This window comes from Tyto alba, unplaced genomic scaffold (genome assembly GCF_018691265.1).
Source record: "Tyto alba isolate M040663 unplaced genomic scaffold, T.alba_DEE_v4.0 Super-Scaffold_38, whole genome shotgun sequence".
NCBI lineage: Eukaryota > Metazoa > Chordata > Aves > Strigiformes > Tytonidae > Tyto > Tyto alba.
The window spans coordinates 35,514,510-35,537,557 of record NW_024881313.1 but is presented as its reverse complement, the minus strand read 5'-3'; the positions used below and the strand labels follow the sequence as shown (position 1 = coordinate 35,537,557).

Here is a 23,048-nt window from a genome sequence, read left to right as displayed (position 1 = left end):
GGACAGTGAGAAGTGCCACCACATCCCCAAACACCTCCTCCCACCCCTCCATTCTTTCCAGGCTCAGCTCTGCTCTCAATCTCTCTCCATCCCCCCTCAGCAGCGCAGGGGGCAGGGGATGGGGGTTAGTCAGCTCGCCGTTCCTGCCTTCTCGGGAGGTGGGGGGAAAACTGCACATTCCTCCCCTGCTCCACATGGCTCCCCTCCCACTGGAAACAGTCCTCCATGAACTTTCTCTGAGATGAGTCTTCCCCACGGGCCGCAGCCATCCCCGTGCTGCTCCGGCGTGGGTCACCCCCGAGTGTTGCAGTCCTCCCAGTGCCAAACCACAACAGTGGGGACCACTTCTCCCCTCAGAGTCCCGGCTTCCTTTAAGCACAGACACCTGCTCTGGTGTGGGCTCCTCCACAGGCTTCATGTAGACCTCTACTCCACTGGTGACCTCCATGGGTAGCGGGGGGGGTGGCCCTGTCATCTCACCGCAGGATACAGGGGTCTCTGCTCTGGAACACCTCCCTTCTTTCCTTCTACTGACCTCAGTGCTCACACAGGTGTCCTTCTCGTAACTCCTCCTCACAAGAACCAACCCCCTCTCAGGTCCCTTCATAAATATGTTATCACAGAGTTGCAGCCACCATTGATATTTGGCTCATCCCTGGCCAGAGATGAGTCCAACTTGGAGCCAAGGGAACTTCAAGAATCTTCTCATAGGGGCCACCACTGTATCCCCACTCCCCCACAACCAGAAACTCAGCACGATATACAAAAGTTATTTTCATACAGGTTTTAAAGATCATTAAGAGAATGTCAGTTTGGTTTGGTTAAATCATCTGTCTCAAGATATAGGAATGTTTCTGAGGAAAGAATAGAACAGTTCTACAGAATCTTTGGACTGCTATTAACTAAATCTTTCATTCAGTTTGAGAAAGATATCTGCTGGAAATTCAGATGTAGAAAGATGTAATGCACTCAAGTCTACCATAGCAACTTTGGGAGGTACAGTTGGCGTGTCTTTCCAAGGTCCATATTGATGTTCTTGATTCCTGAAATAATTACTGGAGATACAAACAGGTGGATCAGTCTAGAGGCCTTAACTTTGGTCCTCCAGGAGTTGGGTTATCACTGAATAAGATGCAAAAGTGTACAAAAGTCAACTACACTGAAGACAATAATAACATTTCAGTTGTTCCAGTAGGACAAGGATTTTCACAAACAACTATTATTCTTGTTGTTTAAGTGAAAATTTCTGTGCATATCATGAAAGCTTTTTTAAACCAAAGGGTCAGTTTTAACAGACAAGAATTGCAATCATCCAAGCTAAAGGAAAAAAATGTAGTAAGGTAATCCTGGTCACTCTGATCATACTAATTACCTTGGTTGTGCTGATCATATAATTGTCAACGTGTTTTCATTTCTTTTTTCCATAGTAGATCATGAAGCCAGAAAACCAAACAACTGAGAACACCTTTTACTCATTAACTGAGGATTTAATTGGAGTGATTTTAATAGCAAGAAAAGGAGAGAAAACATCTTTGACAATAACCTTGTTTCCTAGTCTGTCACAATGGATATTCCTAAAGAGGAAAACACATTTGGAAGAAAGCAGCCTTCAGAAAGCTATCTAGCTACATATTTTGGTATTTGAGAAATAATTCATAGAAAATATATCTGACAGATAAAAGAACAAACCAGAAATGTTTTTTTTTTTGTTGTTGTTTTCTTATTATTATTCTTCAATCATGTTGATTTTATTCAGCATTCTCTGGTCTTCAGTTAGTCAAAGGAAAAAGAAACTTTTAATTTTAAAGAGATATTAAATGTCACACTATTTTATAAGTATTTCAAGTCTTGAGAAAAGGCCAAAATAGTACTTTGTTGCTTCTGTGACATCAAGGGCAGAAATGGTTTTGCATTAACACTTTTTACTTCTCTTGGTCAAATGACTAAATCTAGCTGTGGTCATATAAAAAAATAAATACATCTCAGCTGTATTTTTTATGCTATCCTTCCTGAAACTATGAGTAATAGAAATTATTTTGGGGATATTTTTAAATATGCTTGAATGAATCAGGAACATTTTTTTCTGGATTACTCCATTTTTAATAATCATTAGATTTTATTCAGGACTAGGCTGAATATCTCAGAATTGCCCATGAATAAAAAGTGTAATTTTGCCTTGCAGCAGCTATTAATGTAAATTTTGCTTCTGATGTGTGAGACAGCAAGCACAACACTTTATTTCCTTTCCTTAATGTTTGTTTACCTGTGGAGCAATTTATAAAACCACCAGGAAAGACTCCCCTGCCTGGTCTCCAGCTCCAACCAAGGACCTGCAGACTCTATGTGCTCTCATGCTTCCTTCTATTTCCCCATCCCTGGCTTAGCCAGCAATATTTTTTCTTCCTAGATTTTTCCCTGCCTTCTAAAACTGTTTTTCCTGAGGGAGAAGAGTGTGACAATCAAAGTTTCTTTTCTGGAAATCTGAAAGATGGTTTCTTGGAAGAGAGGAGATAAAACAGCAAAGAAATCTGCAACAAACTCATAATTTTAATAGTGAACATTTGAGATCAGGTAGACTTTCACAGAAGGGCTGTGTGGAAGGATGGGTATGTCTGGATGATTTGGCACAAAGCAGATTAAAATAATTCTTGTATTCCCTCCGTGCATTGCACAGAAATTCTGTCATTTCATGCATCATTCACAGCTTTCATTACTGATACCACAATATTTAAATTACTTTGATCATCAACAAAGCAAATATCACTTTGGCTAGCTGAAGACCTGAAAACTTTGGAGTGGATGTTATGGTTTTAATTTTTTGCTATAATACTATGCACAGCTTCCAGACGGTTAGCTTGATCTTGAAAAGCATAAAATAATGAGTATTCTTTCCTGAATGTCCTATTTATCTTCCAGAAATGTTGCTGTTTTGTGCTGGAAACAAGGGTTACTTTCCATATTTATAACTTTGTGTGCTTATTTAATGGAAGAGGCAGGCAAAAATGAAACAATTTCACTGCAGTCAGCTAGTCACTGGCCTCCAGCTATTGTTCTCATAGCACTGATTTCCTTCAGTTCAGCAATATGAGGACAACAGAAATCATGTTGTGTATAGAGAGAAACAAAATGAGGTAGCATATCAAGGGCAGGTACAGGGAGTCAGCACACAGGCAGTAAAATTATTTTCAATAAAACAAAGCCTCTTAATTCAGACTTTGTGTTTTCCTGGGATGTTGCATATAGTGCCTGGAAAGGAAAGGTTCAAGACCAGGTCATCCGGAAGTTGTCTGGTGAGGACACCTTAAACTTTCCAAGATTAAGCTCTGAGTGCTAGATATGGAGTCAGCTTTGAAGGACACATCGAAGTGGTGGTGGCAGCTTCTGGATGGAAAGAGGTGGCTGTGTGCCTCTAATGTGATCTTCTTCCATGCAAACTCATCAGTGATCCATCCTGGGTGAAGTCCTCCTCATTTCACACTCTGCAGGTGGGACTGCACTGGCTCAGTAGCTCCATGACTCTATACTGAATCAACAGTGTCTTCCTATAGTCATAATCAGAGAAGATATTGTAGAGAAATCTCCTTATAGAGCTTTTGAATGAGTTTAGCACAAGTATGCAGGTCTGGATCATCCTACTCTCTGTGTACCACTTTCAGTTTTTTCACTGTCAATATATGTGCATTTCATGGGCTTGCTTTGAACCTTTTCACAGTGTTAAGGTAGAAGGTTGGATTCACTGTACTGCCAAAGTATGGGCTCAGGTAGTATTTAGTTGAATGGATCCTCTCCAATACCTAACGAAAATTCTCCATTAAATAATGCAAAGTATTTTTCTAGTATAATCTCATTTTTGTTGTTCTGACAAGAAGACATAAAATATAAACTTTGTGCTTGATACTTGTCAGATCAAGCATTTCTATCCACCATGTCAGTCAGTACTGGCTCTGGGTCACAAGTTAAATCTTCTGACACTCAAACACTGCTCGTTCCTGTGCTGACACCATCAGGATGGATTATCCACCTCAGTATTTACATCTGCACTAGTTAACTTAATACTTGGTTCTTCTGTTGCAGATACAGCCTCCACATATTTGATGTTGCAGTTTGTTGGGTTTTACTGTCCCATTTCCAAATATCACACTAAAGCAGTACCTTAGGTTTTTTTTCTGAACAGCAGCTCAAGAGCATTTAGAATAACAGGTATCTTAAATGAGGTGCTCTAAATACACTCTTAAGTTTATAGGGGTCTGCTGTTGTGGTTTAACCCCAGGAGCAGCTCAGCACCACGCAGCCACTGGCTCATTCCTCCTCACTCCCAGGGGGATGGGGAGAAGACTTGGAAAAACAAGTAAAACTCTTAGGTTGGGTTAAGAATAGTTTAATAGCTAAAATTAAATTATTATTATTATTATTAATAACAATAACAACAATAATGATAATAATAATAACAATAACAACAATAATAATAATAAATAGTGTAATGAAAAATAATAAAATAAAAAGAGAGGAATAAAACCCAAGAAAAGACAAGTGGTGCACAATGCAATTGCTCACCATCCTCTGACTGATGCCTGAGCAGCGATCCGCCTTCCAGCCAACTCCCCCCAGTTTCTATACTGGACCTGACATTCTATGGTATGGCATGTCCCTTTGGTTAGTTCGGGCCAGGTGTCCTGGCCATGATCCCTCCCAGCTTCTTGTTCACCTCCTTGCTGGCAGAGCACAGGAAACTGAAAAATCCTTAACTTAGGATAAGCACTACTTAGCAACAACTGAAACATCAGTGTGTTAGCAACATTATTCTCACACTAAATCCAAAACACGGCACTATACCAGCTACTAGGAAAAAAGTTAACTCTATCCCCGCCAAAACCAGGACATCTGCACACATCCTACCAAATACACATAATTTAAAAAAAATACTGCACAAACATCTCACTGAAAAAGGTACTGGCCATATTTTTTCTTTTTTATATGTTGATGGCTCAGAAAGTTTATGTTATTAGCCATGCATGAGTAACCAGTCATTTCATTTTCATAACTTACCTGTTTTGGTAACTTGTTTTCACTTGACTTCCTTTCTACTTGTTTCCATTTGGACAGAATTAATGACAGGAAGAGCAGAATAAAAAATGGCTGATTTCTTACTACCTGGTACCAACAACTTCCGTAAATTCACTTACGAATCCTTGGCTGCTATTGAAAAAAGAATTGCTGCCAAGAGGAATTGTAGAAGAAATACTATAGACCAGAAACCTGAGGAGAAATCACGTCCTCAACTTGACCTAAAAGCTTTCCAGAAGTTACCAGCTCTCTATGGAAATCCTCCTCCAGAGCTCATTGGGGAACCACTGGAGGATCTTGACCCGTACTACAAAGATCGTAAGGTTAGAGCCAACCAAGATGCTTGGATTTTAATTTGGTTTATTGTGTTGCTAAGAAGAGTTTATATGAATCATGTATTAAACAGTTTTGCTTACATCTCTTTAGAAAAACTATCAACCCTTTCTAGGTTATAATAATGCAGGCAGTTGGCACAGCTGAATGACATGCTCTAATCTTCTTAAAAAAAGCTTAATTTTGAATTATAGGAATTAGATAGTATGAACTTGATTAACATTTGCATCAGAATGGAAACAGAAAAAATAAAACAGATAAAGGAAGAAAAGGGATTTTTGAGTCAGATCTACAGGAAATTATAATAATTTAAAAAATTTTCTTAAATTCCATGTTTTGAAACAATCTGTTCCTTTTGGAATGCTTATACTCCACTTACAAGTACAATAAATGAACATCCATGTATGAAAGTTATTTTAAAACATTTGCTGATGAATTCTTAAAATGTACTTATTCAAGCTCCATAATCTAGTCATAAAGTATTGAAGAATATGATTTTTAATAAAAAACAGATAAATGGGAATTAATCCACTGGAAATTATACTTATTGCTTGAGAAAAGTTTAATATTTTCAACTAATTTCTACAGTCCTAGAGCTAGAGGATCCCAATCAACAATAGCAAATAATGACAAAGGCCACAATTCTTCCTTTCACCTCTGTATATCATGAGAGGTTCAATTTATTTTAAGAGAACAGTCACAAGCACGATTAGTTCATGCACAACTCTTTTCAAGTTCTGAGGTTTAAAAAGTAGTTCATGAGGATGTTTTTACAGTTTAATGGGTATTAACTCTTTCACCAGTTTATGATGAAACTATAGCGAAGTATTACAAAGAGTATTCCCATTTAAACCAGCAGACTAAACTTAAAATCAAGCCCTTGTTCATCACTGATCCAACAAGTTATAGTACAAAATATTGTTCTCTGTTCAACTTCCTGAAAACTTTACTTAATTTTTCTTTATTTTTTTTTTAAAGATCTTCATAGTGCTTAATAAACAGAAAACAATCTTCAGATTTACTGCTACACGTGCCTTATGGGTCCTCAGTCCTTTCCATCCAATCCGAAGAACAGCAATTAAAATTTTAGTACATTCATATCCTTTTGTTGGCTTCATTCATTTTTTTTCATTACAAAACCCTACACAGTCCTGTATTTTTGTGTTTTAGAGCATTGAATGAATCTAGTCCTTTTCTCACTCTAGACTACTTATAATTACTACTTACCTGAGAAATTATTATTGTCTTGGTGCTTTTGTGCTACTTAGAAATAAATAGTTCTGTGAGTATTGGGGGTGTCGAAGCTTGATTTTCTACAGATTTGTGTTTTGAGAATGATCTCTGATGTTGATTTCCTGGTGTCTCATAAATAAGTATCTCATGATGAAGCCTTTCTCAGTGAGAAGACTAATAAGATCTCTATCATCTTTCTCGTCTTTCTCATCTTTCTCATCTTCTGTTTACCCAAACTGCAGAAATTAAATTCAACTCATGCCAAAGCTGATCAACCATTGGCCAATTTTAAGAAAAAAAAAGGCTGAGATAGACAGGCATTCATATGAAAACACATAGAAAGAAAAATTATGCAAACTTAGATTCTTTAGGAGATCAGATTAACAGAATATACCTTTGGTATAGAAAAGTGAAAATTTCCAGGGATGCTATTGCAGGGAATGCCTTTGGAATATAAAGGTAATATAGATCCCACCTCATACATCAAATGGGGGGGATGGGAATCACTAGTATAGTGCTCCAGTTTGGCACTGGGGAATGAGACCGGAGCACTAATGTTGTTTCTCAGGGCTGAATCAGGCCCAGTGCACAGTCTGTGGTAACTCTGCATGGATTTTAGGTTTCTAGCCATTTCCTGGTTGTATGGTGCTGAGTTAGCTGCAATGGGTCTGAAGTTGTCCTTGTAGCAGGGTACAGACATCCCTGGAGGAGTGAAGCCTCTCATCTGAGGATGTTTCTGGGCAGCAATTTGGCTGATATTGGCATTTCAACACTGGTGGTCCAGCTCCTGGGTTTGTGACAGTTTGACCATGCATAGAGCTAAATCCAGGAGACTTTCTGTGGGGATGGAGAGGTTGGATGATGGAAAGGCTAGATGTCTTTCCCACGTACAACTACCTCCTGTATTGCCAAAATGTGTGGTATGGCACAAGGCATGAGATTCAGCTCCAGAGCCAGGCACTTAAGCTTAGGTGTCTACACGTGAGCCAGATGCCCACAGTCCCATACACACCCTGTAGTCAGTAATCCCAGAGAGCAGCTGGGCAGCCCAAGTGGTGGCTGAATATGGGCATCTAGAGTCCTCTGAGACACATGCAATATCATGGCAGACTTCATGCTGTCCCTTCAGATGAGTGCAGCCTCAGCAATTTAGAGTCTTGTTTGGGCTTCACCTCTGTGACCCTGGGCAAGTTTTTAACTTTTATGCTATAAAATGAAACTAAAAGTGCATCCTTCCTCCCACTTTTTGAGCGGTTGAGGATCCTTTTACCAAGTTTGCAGTACTTGGAGCTGGAGGTCTCTAGACCATACAAAAGTCCAGATGGCATGAATAACAGCTATAATGTGTTGTCGCCTAATACGACTGAAAATCGGCAAAAACATGTGCATGCTATTCTTACATGTGCTTTAAACTCAAACCCAGATGCTATGTCTATGACTGATAACATATCTAGCTATGTTTCTGAATCATTGTCATATTCTTTGCCTTCACTCCTGTGACTTACATTATTCACTTTGTTTATCATTTGCACTATTATAACTAATTGTGTATTCATGGCTCTGACTGAGTCCTCTAGGACTTCTCCATCTCCTTCATGGAACAAGTATGTTGAGTAAGTATCTGTGGGTATGTATGGGTTTTAATTATGTAGTTATGTTGAATTATTAAAATTTATCTTGCTGCCTCCTCTCAAGATAATTTATAGGAGATTTAGAAAGAAAGTTGCTTGTGTTAGGACTTTGTCATTTTGCTTTGAAGGAGCATGTTCATCTTTAAACTCAATATCTACAATAATTGTTGTGTTATAGGAAAGAGTAAATGTAGATTAAGTTCTGCTGTTGAACTAGTTTCATGTGTGTCCTACAGCTCCAGTTTGTTATCCCACTTCTTGAAGTCACTCAGTAATTTGCTCTTTATTCAGACATTGTTGCTGATGCTGAAGAAGCACATCAAGAGCTGCTGTCTTTTAAAATTCTTTTTAAACATTATTGAAATGCTGAGTTTTGCTCAAATAAAATGTTCTCTCAGAAGCTCCTGGCCCGCAGGATGCTGTTAGAAAGTAAAGCTCTTATCTTCAGCACTGCCAACACTTGCGGAGTTAAATCACAATAAATCCATGCCTTTGTAATCACACTTAAGATGGATAATCCCATGCTTTTTTTTTTTTTTTTTCTTGAAGAATATTTCATCTCTCAGTTTTTCAGTTTGGCATAAAAATGTTAGAATACTAACACTGATAATTCTAACACCTAACGCAAAGGAAACAATTCCAAAATACTTAGTTTTAAAAACAGCTCTAAAATTGTTTCTAACTCATGTGTCGTGGTTTGAACCCAGCTGGCAACCAAGCACCACGCAGCTGCTCGCTCACTTCTCCACCCTCCCAGTGGGATGGGGAAGAGAATCAGAAAAAAATTGGGACTTGTGGGTTGAAATAAAACCAGTTTAATAATTGAAATTTTAAGAAGTATAATATTAATAATAACAACAACAATAATTATAATTGTAATGAAAAGGAATATAACAAAAAGAAAGAAAAATAAAACCCAAGAAAAGACAAGTGATGAACAGTGCAATTGCTCACCACCCGCTGACAGATGCCCACCCCAGACAACTCTCCCCAGTTTCTATACTGGGCATGACATCCTACAGTATGGAATATCCCTTTGGCTGGCCTGGTCACGCTGCCTCCCAGCTTCTTGTGCGCCTCCTCCCTGGCAGAGCACAGGGAGCTGAAAAGTCCTTGACTTAGGATAAGTGCTAGTTAGCAACAACTAAAACGTCAGTGTCTTATCAACATTTCAACATTAAATTCAAAACACAGCACTGTATCAGCTACTAGGAAGAAAATTAACTCTATCTCAGATGAAACCAGGGCATCACGTTACATGACACTGAAACAGTTGGGAATGGCAAATCCTCATGTAAGCAGAAACAAGACTCTGCATGGTATCAAGATACATTTTTCCAGAAGATGCTGAGATGCTTCTTTACCTATAAAAGTATTAAAGGTTAGATAAAAGTTGTATCTGCTGTTGGCATCAAGACTACTGTTCAAATGCATTTCAATAACCATTTCAGAATATTTCTTTCCAAATGAAAAGGGAAGCAATACATTCACATAATTTCTTAGTGCATTTGCTGACTACCAAATGAATGTCTTTTGAATTCTGTAGGGAGATCACTGCCTTGTTGAAATGATAAGTGCACTCAGTAAGTCCAGAAGAGCTTTTACTGATAATTATCCATTAATAAGAATAATTGCCACCTTAATTGAAAATCCTGTACTCTTTTATTTCTCTAAGTGTTTTAAACATTCTGCCCAGAAATGGATATTGCGTGCCCAAAGTAAATAATACACAGCGTAACGCATGTTCAGTTGGCCACTTGAAAACAAAGATACAAATTTTGTTCTTTAGTTTAACAGGTGGCTAGCAGATCTGTTTCTTAAATTATGGGGGCTCACATGAAAGAGTTTGAAAAAAATCGTTGAATGCCAAAAAAACATGTCAGAGGTGTGCACGTTAATAGCGATGTCCAGATAGCAGTCAGCTACTATCTCAAACTCCATAGGAGGCAGATACTGGTAGAATACACTGAAATCAACAGTTTTTCCATTACTTTTCTGCAATATTGGCTCAGTTTGTTGGCCTAGAGAGTAAATAGCCTGACTGTGTCTCTTCTGTTAATTGTTAATATTGCTGTTTTCCTCTGGCACTTTTCTCCCTTCCTTAGATTTACTTTCACTGGCATTTACACTTTTGAATCATTGATAAAAATACTGGCAAGAGGATTCTGTCTAAATGAATTCACTTTCCTTCGAGATCCCTGGAACTGGTTGGATTTCAGTGTTATTGTAATGGCGTAAGTGAGAACATATAAAATATGGATCACCTGCACTCATGCTCTGTATTTGAAGTTCTTGTTTCTGACTGCAGTACAAAAAACCCTGTGGGTCCTAATTGCATCTGAAACTGTCTAGGACTTTGAGTCTACCCCTTGTTTTATCACTCACTATATGACAACAATGTATTAGTTTTTCCAGAAGGGGAGAGAGCTGTGCAGAGCAAGATATAGTCTGTGCTGAGTGTATGTGAATGAATGCATTTTGATCAGTGATATATGCAATAGCTGGGCTGTCAAATACAGCTGTACTGATCCTGTGAATGAAAGTGTAAGTTAGAAAATAGATTGATATGTATAGACACTAGGACAGTGGATTAAATGTGGGCTATTTATCTCCAAAAATCATTGTTTGAGCTTCAGTTTGCAGTAATTAGAAAGCTTTTTGAGTCACTAGGTGCAGCTACAGAAGGGAGATCAAACCAGTTCAGCCAGTGTTTTGGGCTGAAATGAATAATTTTGAGAGTTATCTTTGTTTTTATTTTACATGCATAATATTTGAAGATGCTGACACAAAAGCAGCTGTGCACAAGCCAAGAGCTACCTCATTAGGAAACTCTAATAATCAAGAAATGGGTTTCTATTTTATAAGTCTTCAGACAAATCCTTGATGTATAAATTATTAATATTTAAAATATGCTCAGAAGGATTGATAGTTAAGAATGATCACTGTAAAATAATTGTCCTGTTTACTCTGTTCAACCATTTGACATATCACGTCCTGACTTTACAGGTATGTGGGAGCATTTAGTAACTTGGGCAGTGTGTCTGTCCTTCGGACTTTCAGAGTTCTGAGGGCTTTAAAAACCATTTCAGTAGTCCCAGGTAAGAAACCCTATTTGCTGAATATTTTTTGCTACGTACAACCGATCCTGATCCTTTACTATAATCAAAATGTTGGCTTTTGCTTTTTTTTTTTTTTTTTGTTTTGTTTCTTTTCGTTTGCTTTTTCTGTATCTTTCATTGATTGCAGACACAGATGACTTTGTGGACACAAATAGTGTCTCAGTTCACCTGGCCCAGACAGAATAAATCAAGTTAGAAACAATCTTGTAACTAATTTATTTTCATTATACTTTTAAAGATTTTGGTAACACTTTATAATGTCAGTTTTACAGAATGTTCTTCTAGCTGGTGTATGTGTTACAGTTCAATGGAAACACCTCTGGTGACTGAACAGACTTTACTATTAATCATCTTACATCATCACTGGGAAAACAGTTTCCTTTTCATTTTTCTCTTAGTTATAAAGACAATGGATTCTTTCTCATAAAGAAATACAAATTAAGAACCAGTGGGTTGCCTCTGTCTTCTTTTTTTGGTCTTTTTGATCATATTCATTATAGTTTCCAGTTTCTTCACAGATTACTAGTGTTGGAAATTTCATTTTAATTATGCATATTACTCTTTCTGCATAAGAAAAACTAGACTATCTCTAGTTCCTCATCCTTCTCTAAATATTTTACAGGGATTAAAGGAACATCTGAAAATTGTAGGGTCAATCAAATGAAGAAAAAAATATTGTTCTTATATTAATTACTCTCATCCAAACTATATTTGCATTGCAAATATATTTGCCACGTTATCCAGTAACTTTGGTTGTTATACATTGTTTTAACTCTAATCAAGTATGACATATGAATCTCAGTTTTTCATCCCATTTTCCTTTGTATTCCTAGGACTCAAGATCATTGTAGGGGCACTTATCCAGTCTGTTAAGAAACTTGCCAATGTGATGATCCTGACTGTTTTCTGCCTGAGTGTCTTTGCCCTCATAGGCCTCCAGCTTTTTAAGGGGAATCTAAGATATAAATGTATAAGGAACACTACAGAGATCAGTAAAATACTTTATTTCTTTAACAATACACAGGTATCTTATGAGATGTTTGCTAATTATACAGGTAATTTTTCTCCTTAATTCTTTTTTAGATGATAGCATAGACATCTATGCATGCATGTATAACCACTGCTGTAAACTATATTGCTGTTTTGGTGATTGATACTTTGATGAGTAACTACCTAATAATGGCCTTCAGATTGCAAGAGTAGCTTGCAGGCATCCAGGAATGCACCCCTTCCCTTCATTATAAGAAACAGCACTCCTAAATTTTCCAGTAATGTCCAGCTCTGTTTCCCAGAATGATATGACAAAAACTGAAATAAGCATTAGCTCACTCTCTGCTGTAATTCCCCAAAGTTCACCTTTTACTATGTGCTGAAGTGTCCGTACATCTCCATTTTGCTGCCCAATGAATTACTGTTCAGTTTGAAACAGAGGAATTTGTGTAAGAGTTGAAGTTACTTTCTTCTTCACATCATATGTGTCTTATTTTATGTCTTATATAAGATATTTACAAGATATATCTTTCATGTATACATCTTGACTGAGTCTGGTGATGGAAGCATAGAGAAGAGATCTGAAAATGTACCAAAGCATTCTCAGAGGAACAGCAGCTGTAAGATGCAATTCAGAAAGAAGCCTTGTGCTAAAGGCTCAATATACATGAAAAAATACACTCAAAGTAAACAATATCTATGCCAGAAATATGAAGAAAGCTTCATCACTGAAGAAAATCCTTACCAGCGAGTTCAGACATAGTAGCAGTTATGCAGGGAGAAGAGCATTCTCCCAGGGGAAATGTTGAAATACATAAAAACAAAGCCACACAGTATTGCTGTTTGTACACTGTGTGTGTGTAAGATTTGTTCAGACAGAATTTCCTTATTAACTTCATAGATCAGGGAGAGAAAGTCTTTGTATAGAAGATTTTTGTGGAAAAAACTTTTTTGCAAGAAACTCTTGTACCTACCAAAACAACCACACATAAGAATTAAGTCATTTACATATACAGAATGTTGTAAAAATCATAACTGAAAACAAATTTCAGAAGAAACCAGGCAGTGACTAGAACACCACACGAGACCATAGATGTGACAAAATTTATCTAAAAATACTGATTTCCTGTGCTGAAGAAACAGAAAATAAAAACATCTGATTTTTTTTTTTTTTTTTAATGCAGAGCTTTGCAGATGTATAAAAGCAATGTCCTGGAGAAAGTAGGGCTGAAGAGATTAAAAATCTGTGTTGCTTCACAAGCTTTATCTTGTTCCCATCCTATGCTGTATACCTTGTGTGCAGGGTGATTTATAATGTCAGCAAAAGTACTAGGAGGGTCTAAAGCAAGTTAGATGACTTTCCTACAGGGTTTAGGGTTCATAGCTAAGACCTGTTTGCTAGTAAATTATTTTTATGGGCTGTTTTTGTGTGAAGTTCCTATTTCCAACATGGAAAACTACATGTTATGATTCCCTGAAGCTCAATCACTGAATTTTCTTAAAAAAAACTTGTTGGCAGGAGCAGAGCTGAATCAAATTTGAGTGGAAAGTAGCCCAGATAGCAACTCATTCCTTTATGGTGTATTTACATGGTATGGTACAGCTGATAGTAATGATTCCTGAAGGGTGCTGACTTACCTGATAAGTACAGCTGAGGTTTGAGAAGCACCAGGAGGACATGAGACCTCCCTTGCATCTGGGATAATAAACCCACATCTTAATGGGGCTAATTAGCTCTTGGCACTAAAGCTATTACCTTCAGTCTGCTGCTAGCTCAGGCATCAGAGTAACTTGTGCTAGGAGGAATATGGGAAGAGGTCAAAGAGGGCACATCTCTACCATCCTAATGGAGAAATCTGTATTTCTCAACTAAGCAGGGTTAGGACCTGCTGTTTGGCTCAGCAGAGCACTGATGTGGCATGGTGTATACACACACAGTAAAATACTCTTTCTTCCTACTCCAAACAGGGTTTTGGTTTCTATTGGTCACTGTAAACACTGGCCTGTGCTATCCCAAATGACGGCTGTACGTTGCCCTGGAGATGGCTGATTACTACAGGTCAAAGCTGTGCCAAAGTTTGTGCTAACAATTACCAAGCCAGGGACTGTGCTTGAGCCTGTGCCCCCCTGTGCTTCATTTCTTTTATGCAGATATAGCCAAAGTGATAATATTTTTAAAAAATCTATTTTAAGGACTGCCTTCACTCTGAAATTCATATATGTATATACACGTTTATAAATGAGGACAGGACATTTTGTAATCTGGTGCAGTTGCTTTGTGAACGGGTAAACCTGTCTATGCGTGTACACATACACTTACAGGTCACTGATTACTCGTTACTATTCATCCTAAAGGATAGAGGATTCAGGCTAGAAAGTGCTTTGTTTTTAATTTTTTTCCCTCCTTTTTTTATAGCATACTTTGCTAAGAAAGAGGGCACCTCAGATATTTTGCTGTGTGGTCCTGGTGCTGGGTAAGTGCGCTTAATATTTCTTTGGAAGTTTTCTCTGACTTGGTGCTTCTATATTTGCCCAGTCATATGAGACAAAAACAGGAATTCCAAGCTTTTCTTAAATGCAGAAACAGGAACGGAGACAATGAAATATAGTAAACGGTCACATAATTTGATACTTGTAGGAAATGAAGCATGAACCTGCAGCTGGCTTATTCAGGTCCAAATTCATTTGAGCATTTCCAGAATTGCTGTTTTTCTCTTCTCCATGGATGTATGAGAGAACTGAAAACATGAAAGATGTCAGATACAGCACAGGACAGACATGCTCCTCTCTGTGTAGGCTCATGAGTGTTAAACTGGAAGAACATGGATTTTGGAGGGCAGGTTTGGGAAAGGAGAGAAATGTGGCTGCTTTGCAGTGAGAGGCAGGGGAGGAGAATTGGTGATGAGGGAGTTGTCCTGGGTTGGTGGTCTACTCTAGCTCACCTTCTTCCTTTGTTAATGTGTTGTGGGTGCTGCTTCTTCCATACCACTTTCTAATCAATGCTACCTGGCACAGAAAATTGGTTTGCGATCTAATCAAATGCAGAGGTGAATAATAATTGGAACTCTCACATAAGCTGAAGTTTATCCTTGAAATCTTCACAGTTAAGACCTCCACTTTTTATTATTACTTCTAGGACCTGTCCTCCAGACTACATATGCTTGCAACTTGGGCCAAATCCTGATTATGATTTCACTAGTTTTGATACATTTGGCTGGGCTTTTCTTTCCTTATTCCGCCTGATGACCCAGGACTACTGGGAACGTCTGTACCAGCAGGTATCAGCTTTATGCATAATTCAGAACTGGCCTTCCAGTGAGAGCAATAGCTGAAGTAAAAAATGTGTAGAGAGGACAAGAAACCTCAAACAAAAGCAATAGTTGCAAGTCACTGAGCCTACATCCTTGCTTCTCCCTTCCTGCAAGCTGTGACTCCTGGAAAAGGGATGCTGAAATGCTTCCCAGTAACAGACTTATCACCCTGCTGGCTTAAGGACCTTAAAAAAAGTCCTAAAAGGGTCCTGTTTTGTCCTTCAAAAGTATACAAATGCCTCCTCAGTTGTCCTCATGGGTTATACAGTCAATGATTCACAGGTGATGGTATAGGATGAGGGAGAGAGAGAAGAAAGGCCAAGGAAGGTGTATTTCTATTTAAGCTTTCTAAAGCATTGTATCTAGGAGGCTGAGTGATTCTAAAGAATGTCAGAGACACACTGAAAGCTTATTTGATAATTTTAATGGTAACTTTTATCTCTGGGGTGTGTTGCTTACAGACCCTCAGAGCTTCTGGAAAGGTGTATATACTCTTCTTCATGCTGGTCATCTTTCTGGGCTCATTTTATCTAGTCAACTTGATTCTGGCTGTAGTAACAATGGCATATGAAGACCAGAATAAGGCCACCATCGCTGAAACGGAGGCAAAGGAAAGGAAATTTCGTGAAGCCATGGAATTATTACAGAAGGAGCAAGAGGTGCGTAAATTGTTCCCTTGCAAACATTAGTCTCAGTGTTCTGTTATTGATCACATAAGAAAAGACATCACTCCTTGTGTACAGCTGTATACAGTAGTCACTCACAGGAACACGAGCAAGTGATAATTTATTAAAGTAGTGATTCCGAGAGCTACAGGAGCAGCTTCCAAAAGAAAATGTAGTTGTTTTGAAATGTTTCTTCTATTTTATCATTGTGGACTGGTGAGCAGATAAATATACAGTAATTCTGTTGATCAACTCCATTAACACCTGAGCTAAAACCTATTGTAGTTGAATGAAAAGTCTCTTGGTAACTTAAATAGCTTAGAAGCTTCTGGAACAAAATACTTCTCTGTTTTAAACACACTGTCCTAAATTAGGTATGGAAAGGAAAGTCAGCCACAGTGTGAATACAGTCCCAAGGATCTCCAGTAAAAAGACAGAATTTTAATACTATTTAAGCATTTATTTGGGGAAAAAGATATATTCCACAGCATTATTTTCAAACAGTAATTTTATTATAAGCAAATCTACCATAAGGAGGAATAGGACATATAATGTGATTATTTTGCTCCTGGCAGGCCTAATACATGCAACCATGTAACATCCTTAAATCACAAATTGTTCAGTGCTCCATATGTCGGGGAAATTCTCTCCTCTTTCTTTTAACATTATCACATATTGGAGGGTTTTTTATGAGTTTTATGAAACACAGATTGTTAAGATGAAATAAAATAGAGTGGAGAAGTGTTTTCTTTCTGTTTATATTCAGAGTACCCAGCAAAATACCATCCATGTTTTTGTTTCAATTTCAGTCATTGGCTATTAAAGGAATTGATATCCTGTCAATTAGCTCCTTTGAAGCCTCTTCTTTGTCTACCAAAGAAATCAAAGAAAGAAGCAATAGGAAAAAGAGAAATAAGTCCTTGGGGATAGAAGATAATGAAGAAGGACAACAATTCCCCATGTCACAGTCCACAGACAGTCAACGAAAGTTGGTAATCTATTGTCTGAATCTGAGATCCTTACAGCTTTTGCAATTTTAATACTAAAATAAATTGCTTGAAAGTAAAAACCAATTCCCATTACAAACACTGATCACTCTAAAGTCTTTAAAATAAGCAACCTTTTGGGATAAAGAAGAATTATAAGTAAAAGTTAATTTGAAAAGAAAATATTATAAATGAAAGATGGAAGTACAGTAGTTACAATGGTTAAAATACATTTTTTATAACATTAAGAAATAGGAAAAAGTGAATGACTACCAGAATTTAACTTTTGTGCCATCATTCTCTATTAAAAATTTCTTACTTAAAATATAAATATTATCACAAATGTAACTGCTACAGCTGATGGGAGTTTATCATCTGCCTTTTAAAATCTAAGCATAATCCTTCCTGAAAAATCTAAATCAAATAAGAGGTTTGGACTTGCAATGGTTGATAGGAAATATTATGAAACTCTAAACATTTATTTTTTCACAAAATTTTCTCTATGATGTTATGCCATTCTCTCTATTCCTTTTCCTGGATTTTTAGTCTTTTCTTGGCCTGGTGTATGGTCCCAATGCAAATCAGGCAAAACGCAGACTTAGCCATGGGAGCGTGTTCAATTTCCAAATACCTGCTTTAGAAGTTGATTCCAGAATGGATTTTGGTGATGGGGAAACCTGCAGTGCTGGGGAACATGAAATCCAACGTCGGTCACTGTCGGTCACACAGATGGGAAGACGCTCCAGTGTGCAAAGTCAAATGAGCCACAGCTCTCACCCCGCTACCCCAAACTGCGTGCAGTGTGGCAAGTGGGCTAATGTGGACGACTGCAATGGTGTGATTTCGGTGATGGGAGGAGGAAGCAGCAGGGTGCACAGTCTAGATCCAGTGTCTTCTGAAGGAGTAATGCTTCCACCGGTAATGGAAGACCCGGGCAAGGGAGATCCGGTAAGGAAATATATTGTTTTAAATATATACTTAATATTATGGTTTCTCTATAAGTGGCAGGTTATTCTTGTCCTAAGAGTTTCAGTGTAATGGCAAACAGTGATGTGAAATGAAGTATACTGATGTGAGAAGTTCATAATTTCTCAGTAGAAATTGGTTTTTAATAATCTGATGAGTTCCTGAAAACTAGACTTCAGCATTCCTGTTATAAACCCTCTATTTCTGCTATTCACAATTTTAACCAACATAGTTCTGAAGGTTCCTAGTGCTGGAATTACAAGTCACCAAAGAGTCTTTTTATATCATGCCCTGTCCAGAGGGGTTATTCTGAGCAATGCCTGTAAATCCTTTCTTCTCCGTAACACCTTTAGCATCACGCAGAAATTTTGTAAGTTCCCGAAGTGGGTAGAGATGCTTTGCTACCTATTTATTCCTCATGTCTCTCCTTTTCCATTACTCTCTGAAAGATTTCCTAGCCCTATTTCCCCTCATACACTGATTTCCAAGGTTTGTGCTTGCCCCATTGCTATTACATTCTTGCAGGATCCATTTACTGTAGCATTATTACTGAAGAGCAGGACTTCTGTTCTCAACATCTATTACATCTTGTAAAAAGGTACATTTATTTGGCTGCGTGTCATTGTTCCTATTAACTTTCATTGTTGCCCATCATCACATCCTACTTCATTTTATTCCTGTGGCATCTCCCTAATCATGTTTACTTCTTTAAGCAGCCAGCTGTAAATGATGAGAGCAGCATGATGCATTTGCCTCCTCATCTGTCAGTGGAGTACTTTAACGAGGCACTTCAGAGACAAAGGGCAGCAAGTGCAGTCAGCATAATTACCAGTGTCTTGGAGGGTAAGTGGTTTCTCATTACACCTATTTCAATCCAAAGGTAATGTTAGCATGAATGACCACAACGTCAATACTTTTCTTAAAGGTTAACAGAGATTTGTAGGTATGTAGTTAGGCATTTTATCATTAATTTGGCTCTTTTTAAAAAACCCGAAACATGATCACAGTATTTATGTACTGAAATGCAGTCTTTGCATATTGTAAGATCTTATTTTGTAGGACAGACAGTGAAGGGGATTGGAGTGATAGTGGGTGGAAGGAGTTTCTCTAGCATCTGAGGTGCAGGACTGGGATACTGTTTTCCTGACCCTGTGACTTCTGATATGTCACTGACAGAGATACAGGCATGCAGAATCCAGCAATAAGATTATACAAGCAAAATCAAATGTAACAATTCCTGGGGTTTGAATACTTAACCTCGCTATTTTATTCCTTTAACTTACCTTTTCATGGGAATTTTTTTGGGGGGTAGGGGGGTGTTATCACTGGCAGTTATTGTGATGACTGATATTTTTGTTGCAGGTCTTGCTGAAAAATTTCAGTCCAAGTTGTTCAGGGTGAAGAAATCTTGTTTTGTTTTGTTTTATCCCTGCTGAGGAGCTCTATCACCAGTTCTTGGACCACAAAGTATGAGATTTAGCAGAGGGATACTGTTGTGGTAGGGAGGTACCTTTGCTTAATTTTTTTTTTTTTTTTTTTCAATTTTTCTTGAGAGAATCACAGTTGCAACACATTCAGTGGAGTCTTGCTTTGCAGTGTAATTCACTAAAGATCTGGGTTTTGTTGCATACTTTCAGCTGTGAACTGGAAAGGAACAGGGTCTGTAGCTCTGGGTGACTGTGAGTTAACCTGAGAACAGCCATCAGAAAGGGTCTTTGCTGGGACCTGAGCACCAGTTCTGCTGGACTCACACTGTATACATAAAGAAGAAGCCATTTGATCTAGATCAAAAGAAAAGAGCTAGGCCTGGAGTGGAGTAAAGTCAAGGTGATCACACTGGAATAAGCAGTGTGGGATGGAATCTGAGACTTGAGCCTGGAGGAGAATTGAAAGCTAAACATTGGGAAGAAATAAGGACAGGTCCAACTAAGAAAAGGATATGAGTCAGGGCTAGCTCATCTGATCTCTGAAAAAATTTCAGATCCCTGAAAATCAGGTTACTAATAATCCCTCTTGTGCTTGTATTTAGCTTTAAGTAAGATCTAGTTTGTCAGTGAATTTTCACAGGCCTTTAACAGGGTCAAAAGCATTTTGGAGGACTCAGTAATACTGTGGTAAAGAAAGAAAGGCAATGAGATTTATATTTAACCAAAAGGAGGTAAATAACAAAGCAAGAACAGCTTCTATCCCATGTTTTACTTATAGAAAATGGAAAAGTGTGTCAATTTACATCAGCTGGCCAGTGGTAGGTAGGCATGACCTTTCCAGTAGAAGTGGCCTGAGGTTAAATTTCAGGCACCATGGTTTAGATTTGCCTCAGGTACAATCAGAACTCCCGTGTGCCTGCCATCGACTCCCTTGAGAGTCAAAGGAGAGAAAAAGATGTTGGTGTGACACAGCCACTGTCCTAGACATCCTCATAAGTGTAAGGTGAAAAGTGCCTTAGCTGCTATATTGACCTGCAAGTGTGTGAGAAGCTGCGGTGTGGCCTCTGCATTGTAAACATCTGTATTTTGTCAGATTATCGTAGTACAAGTCTGAGTCTAAGACAAATAAAACCTGATTCAAAGGCTTTTGAAGTAAGTTCACATGAATGCATTTTGAATCCAGTTTTCTCTGAATTTTATCTTCATGTTTACTAGCTGAGGTAGGGACTACATGAATGGTAGAAAGTACAGGGAAGCTTTGGGGCTCTGTGCGAGATGTGAGATTTTCTTCTCTGGTCTTTTGAATGCTTGAAGTTGTTATTTCATCATCTTGCTCAGTGATAACTATTTAATTACAGTGGGGTTCTCTTTTGCATTTAGAACTTGAAGAATCTCAGCGGAGATGCCCGCCGTGCCTGAATGATTTTGCTTTAAAGTATCTAATTTGGGACTGTTGTCCACTCTGGTTGCGAATCAAGAAAAAAGTGGCTGCTTTCATAAAGGATCCTTTTATTGATCTCACGATCACAGTTTGCATTGTGATGAACACTTTGTTCATGGCACTGGAGCACAATAATATGTCAGAAAATTTTAAGTCAATGCTTAATGTAGGCAACTTGGTAAGCAAATCTCAGCTATGTGACATTTTATACAAAGGATTGATTGATTGATGGGTGTTTTCACTTGAGACATAAAGAGTAACTACAAAAATGAAAGATTAGCAAACTCTGCATTTATAAACTCTAAATTTCTGATATAGACAATTCCCAGATTTTATTGATACACTTCAACACACTCCTGAGAAGGTAGAAAACAAGCCTCCCGTTTTAACTGGAAGTGCATTATAAGTTCATAAAAATGGGCTCTGTTGATCTGTCCATGAATGTTATTTGTTGGAACATGATCTAAAGAGAAGATAAATTCATAGCTACTTTTAGGCTGATGCTACTGTTTCTTTGTCACAGGTTTTTACAGGAATCTTCACTGCAGAAATGATCTTAAAAATCATTGCTCTAGATCCGTATTATTATTTTCAGCAGCCCTGGAATATTTTTGATGGTATAATTGTCACATTGAGTTTAATTGAACTGAGTTTACCCAAGCACAAAGGGAAGAAAGAAAGGCGAAAAGGAGGAACGTTGTCAGTTTTACGATCCTTCAGACTGGTAATGCTACACGTTTACTGAGTTGTATAAAACTTTATATTGTGAATATAATAGAGAATCCTTCTGTTGTCCGTACTTAGGATGCAGGAAATCTTTTTTTTTTTTCCTTTTTTTCTGTTTTTTATTTTTCCTTCCTCTTGACACTAGGAATAAGAAACACACTCATAAACTCCTTGTGATACTAGAGTCAGAGTTTAATGACATATATCTTGAATATACTAAGAAACAGTCAAAGGAAAAAATATTCCAGAGTAGACCTGTTGTAAAACTGGTGTCAAAAACTAAAAACTAGGATAAGAAACTTATGAAAATAGTGTCAGAGGACAAATACAAAAAACCTCAATACTTAAAAGTAGATGTGAAATGATGTTAAGATATACTTATCATATACCATGGATTGATTTATGTTGCTTTACCAAAAGATAGACTCTTTTTACAGCAGCTGGTCTCCCAACTTTGGTCCTTTGTGTTACATGTAAATTAGGCACCATAATCTACATCATGTGCATTGTGTGGATACCTGCCTATGTTGGGTAAATACTTACCAGAAATATTATATTACTGGAATATTTCAGAATATGTGTGAATTTTTTTTTTTTTTTGCAGAATTCAAACAGTGCAAAGATCATTTATCTCTACCAATGTCTAACACTATGTTTTATGTTTCTACACAGCTGAGGGTCTTCAAACTGGCAAAATCCTGGCCAACTTTAAACACGCTAATTAAAATCATCGGTAACTCCCTGGGAGCACTGAGTAATCTGACCTTTGTCCTGGCAATCATCGTTTTCATTTTTGCTATAGTAGGGGTCCAACTTTTTGGGAGAAGCTATGGGGAGAACAGCCATAAAATAAACAAAAATGGCAAACCACGCTGGCACATGATGGACTTCTTCCACTCATTCCTTGTCGTTTTCCGAATTCTGTGTGGAGAATGGATTGAGACCATGTGGGACTGCATGGTGGTTGCTGAACAACCACTGTGCCTTCTTGTCTTTTTGCTGGTCATGGTGATAGGAAACTTAGTGGTGAGTTTTCCAATATTTTCTTCTCTTCATCCTATCTGTGGTAGAATCTACTTAATTACCATTTTGTCAACAGGAGGTAGTTTCCCTAAACACAGGTGGAAAAGTTTCCTGTGTGTGCTATAGTCTGCAA

General features: G+C 37.9%; 1 protein-coding gene across 1 annotated transcript in view; it reads left to right on the top strand.

The window, feature by feature from the left end:
* Window positions 1-23,048, top strand: part of LOC104358578 (sodium channel protein type 5 subunit alpha-like) — a 45,375-nt gene that overhangs the window by 4,979 nt on the left and 17,348 nt on the right. Inside the window, exons 2-16 of the mRNA XM_033009720.2 lie at window positions 5,104-5,387; window positions 6,376-6,494; window positions 8,136-8,243; window positions 10,367-10,495; window positions 11,268-11,359; window positions 12,214-12,435; window positions 14,787-14,844; window positions 15,507-15,648; window positions 16,143-16,340; window positions 17,156-17,338; window positions 17,879-18,280; window positions 19,012-19,141; window positions 21,106-21,344; window positions 21,690-21,890; window positions 22,565-22,918. Coding sequence (XP_032865611.1) covers window positions 5,133-5,387; window positions 6,376-6,494; window positions 8,136-8,243; window positions 10,367-10,495; window positions 11,268-11,359; window positions 12,214-12,435; window positions 14,787-14,844; window positions 15,507-15,648; window positions 16,143-16,340; window positions 17,156-17,338; window positions 17,879-18,280; window positions 19,012-19,141; window positions 21,106-21,344; window positions 21,690-21,890; window positions 22,565-22,918 — 2,832 coding nt within the window. The 5' untranslated portion in view covers window positions 5,104-5,132. The remainder of the gene's footprint in view (window positions 1-5,103; window positions 5,388-6,375; window positions 6,495-8,135; window positions 8,244-10,366; window positions 10,496-11,267; window positions 11,360-12,213; window positions 12,436-14,786; window positions 14,845-15,506; window positions 15,649-16,142; window positions 16,341-17,155; window positions 17,339-17,878; window positions 18,281-19,011; window positions 19,142-21,105; window positions 21,345-21,689; window positions 21,891-22,564; window positions 22,919-23,048) is intronic.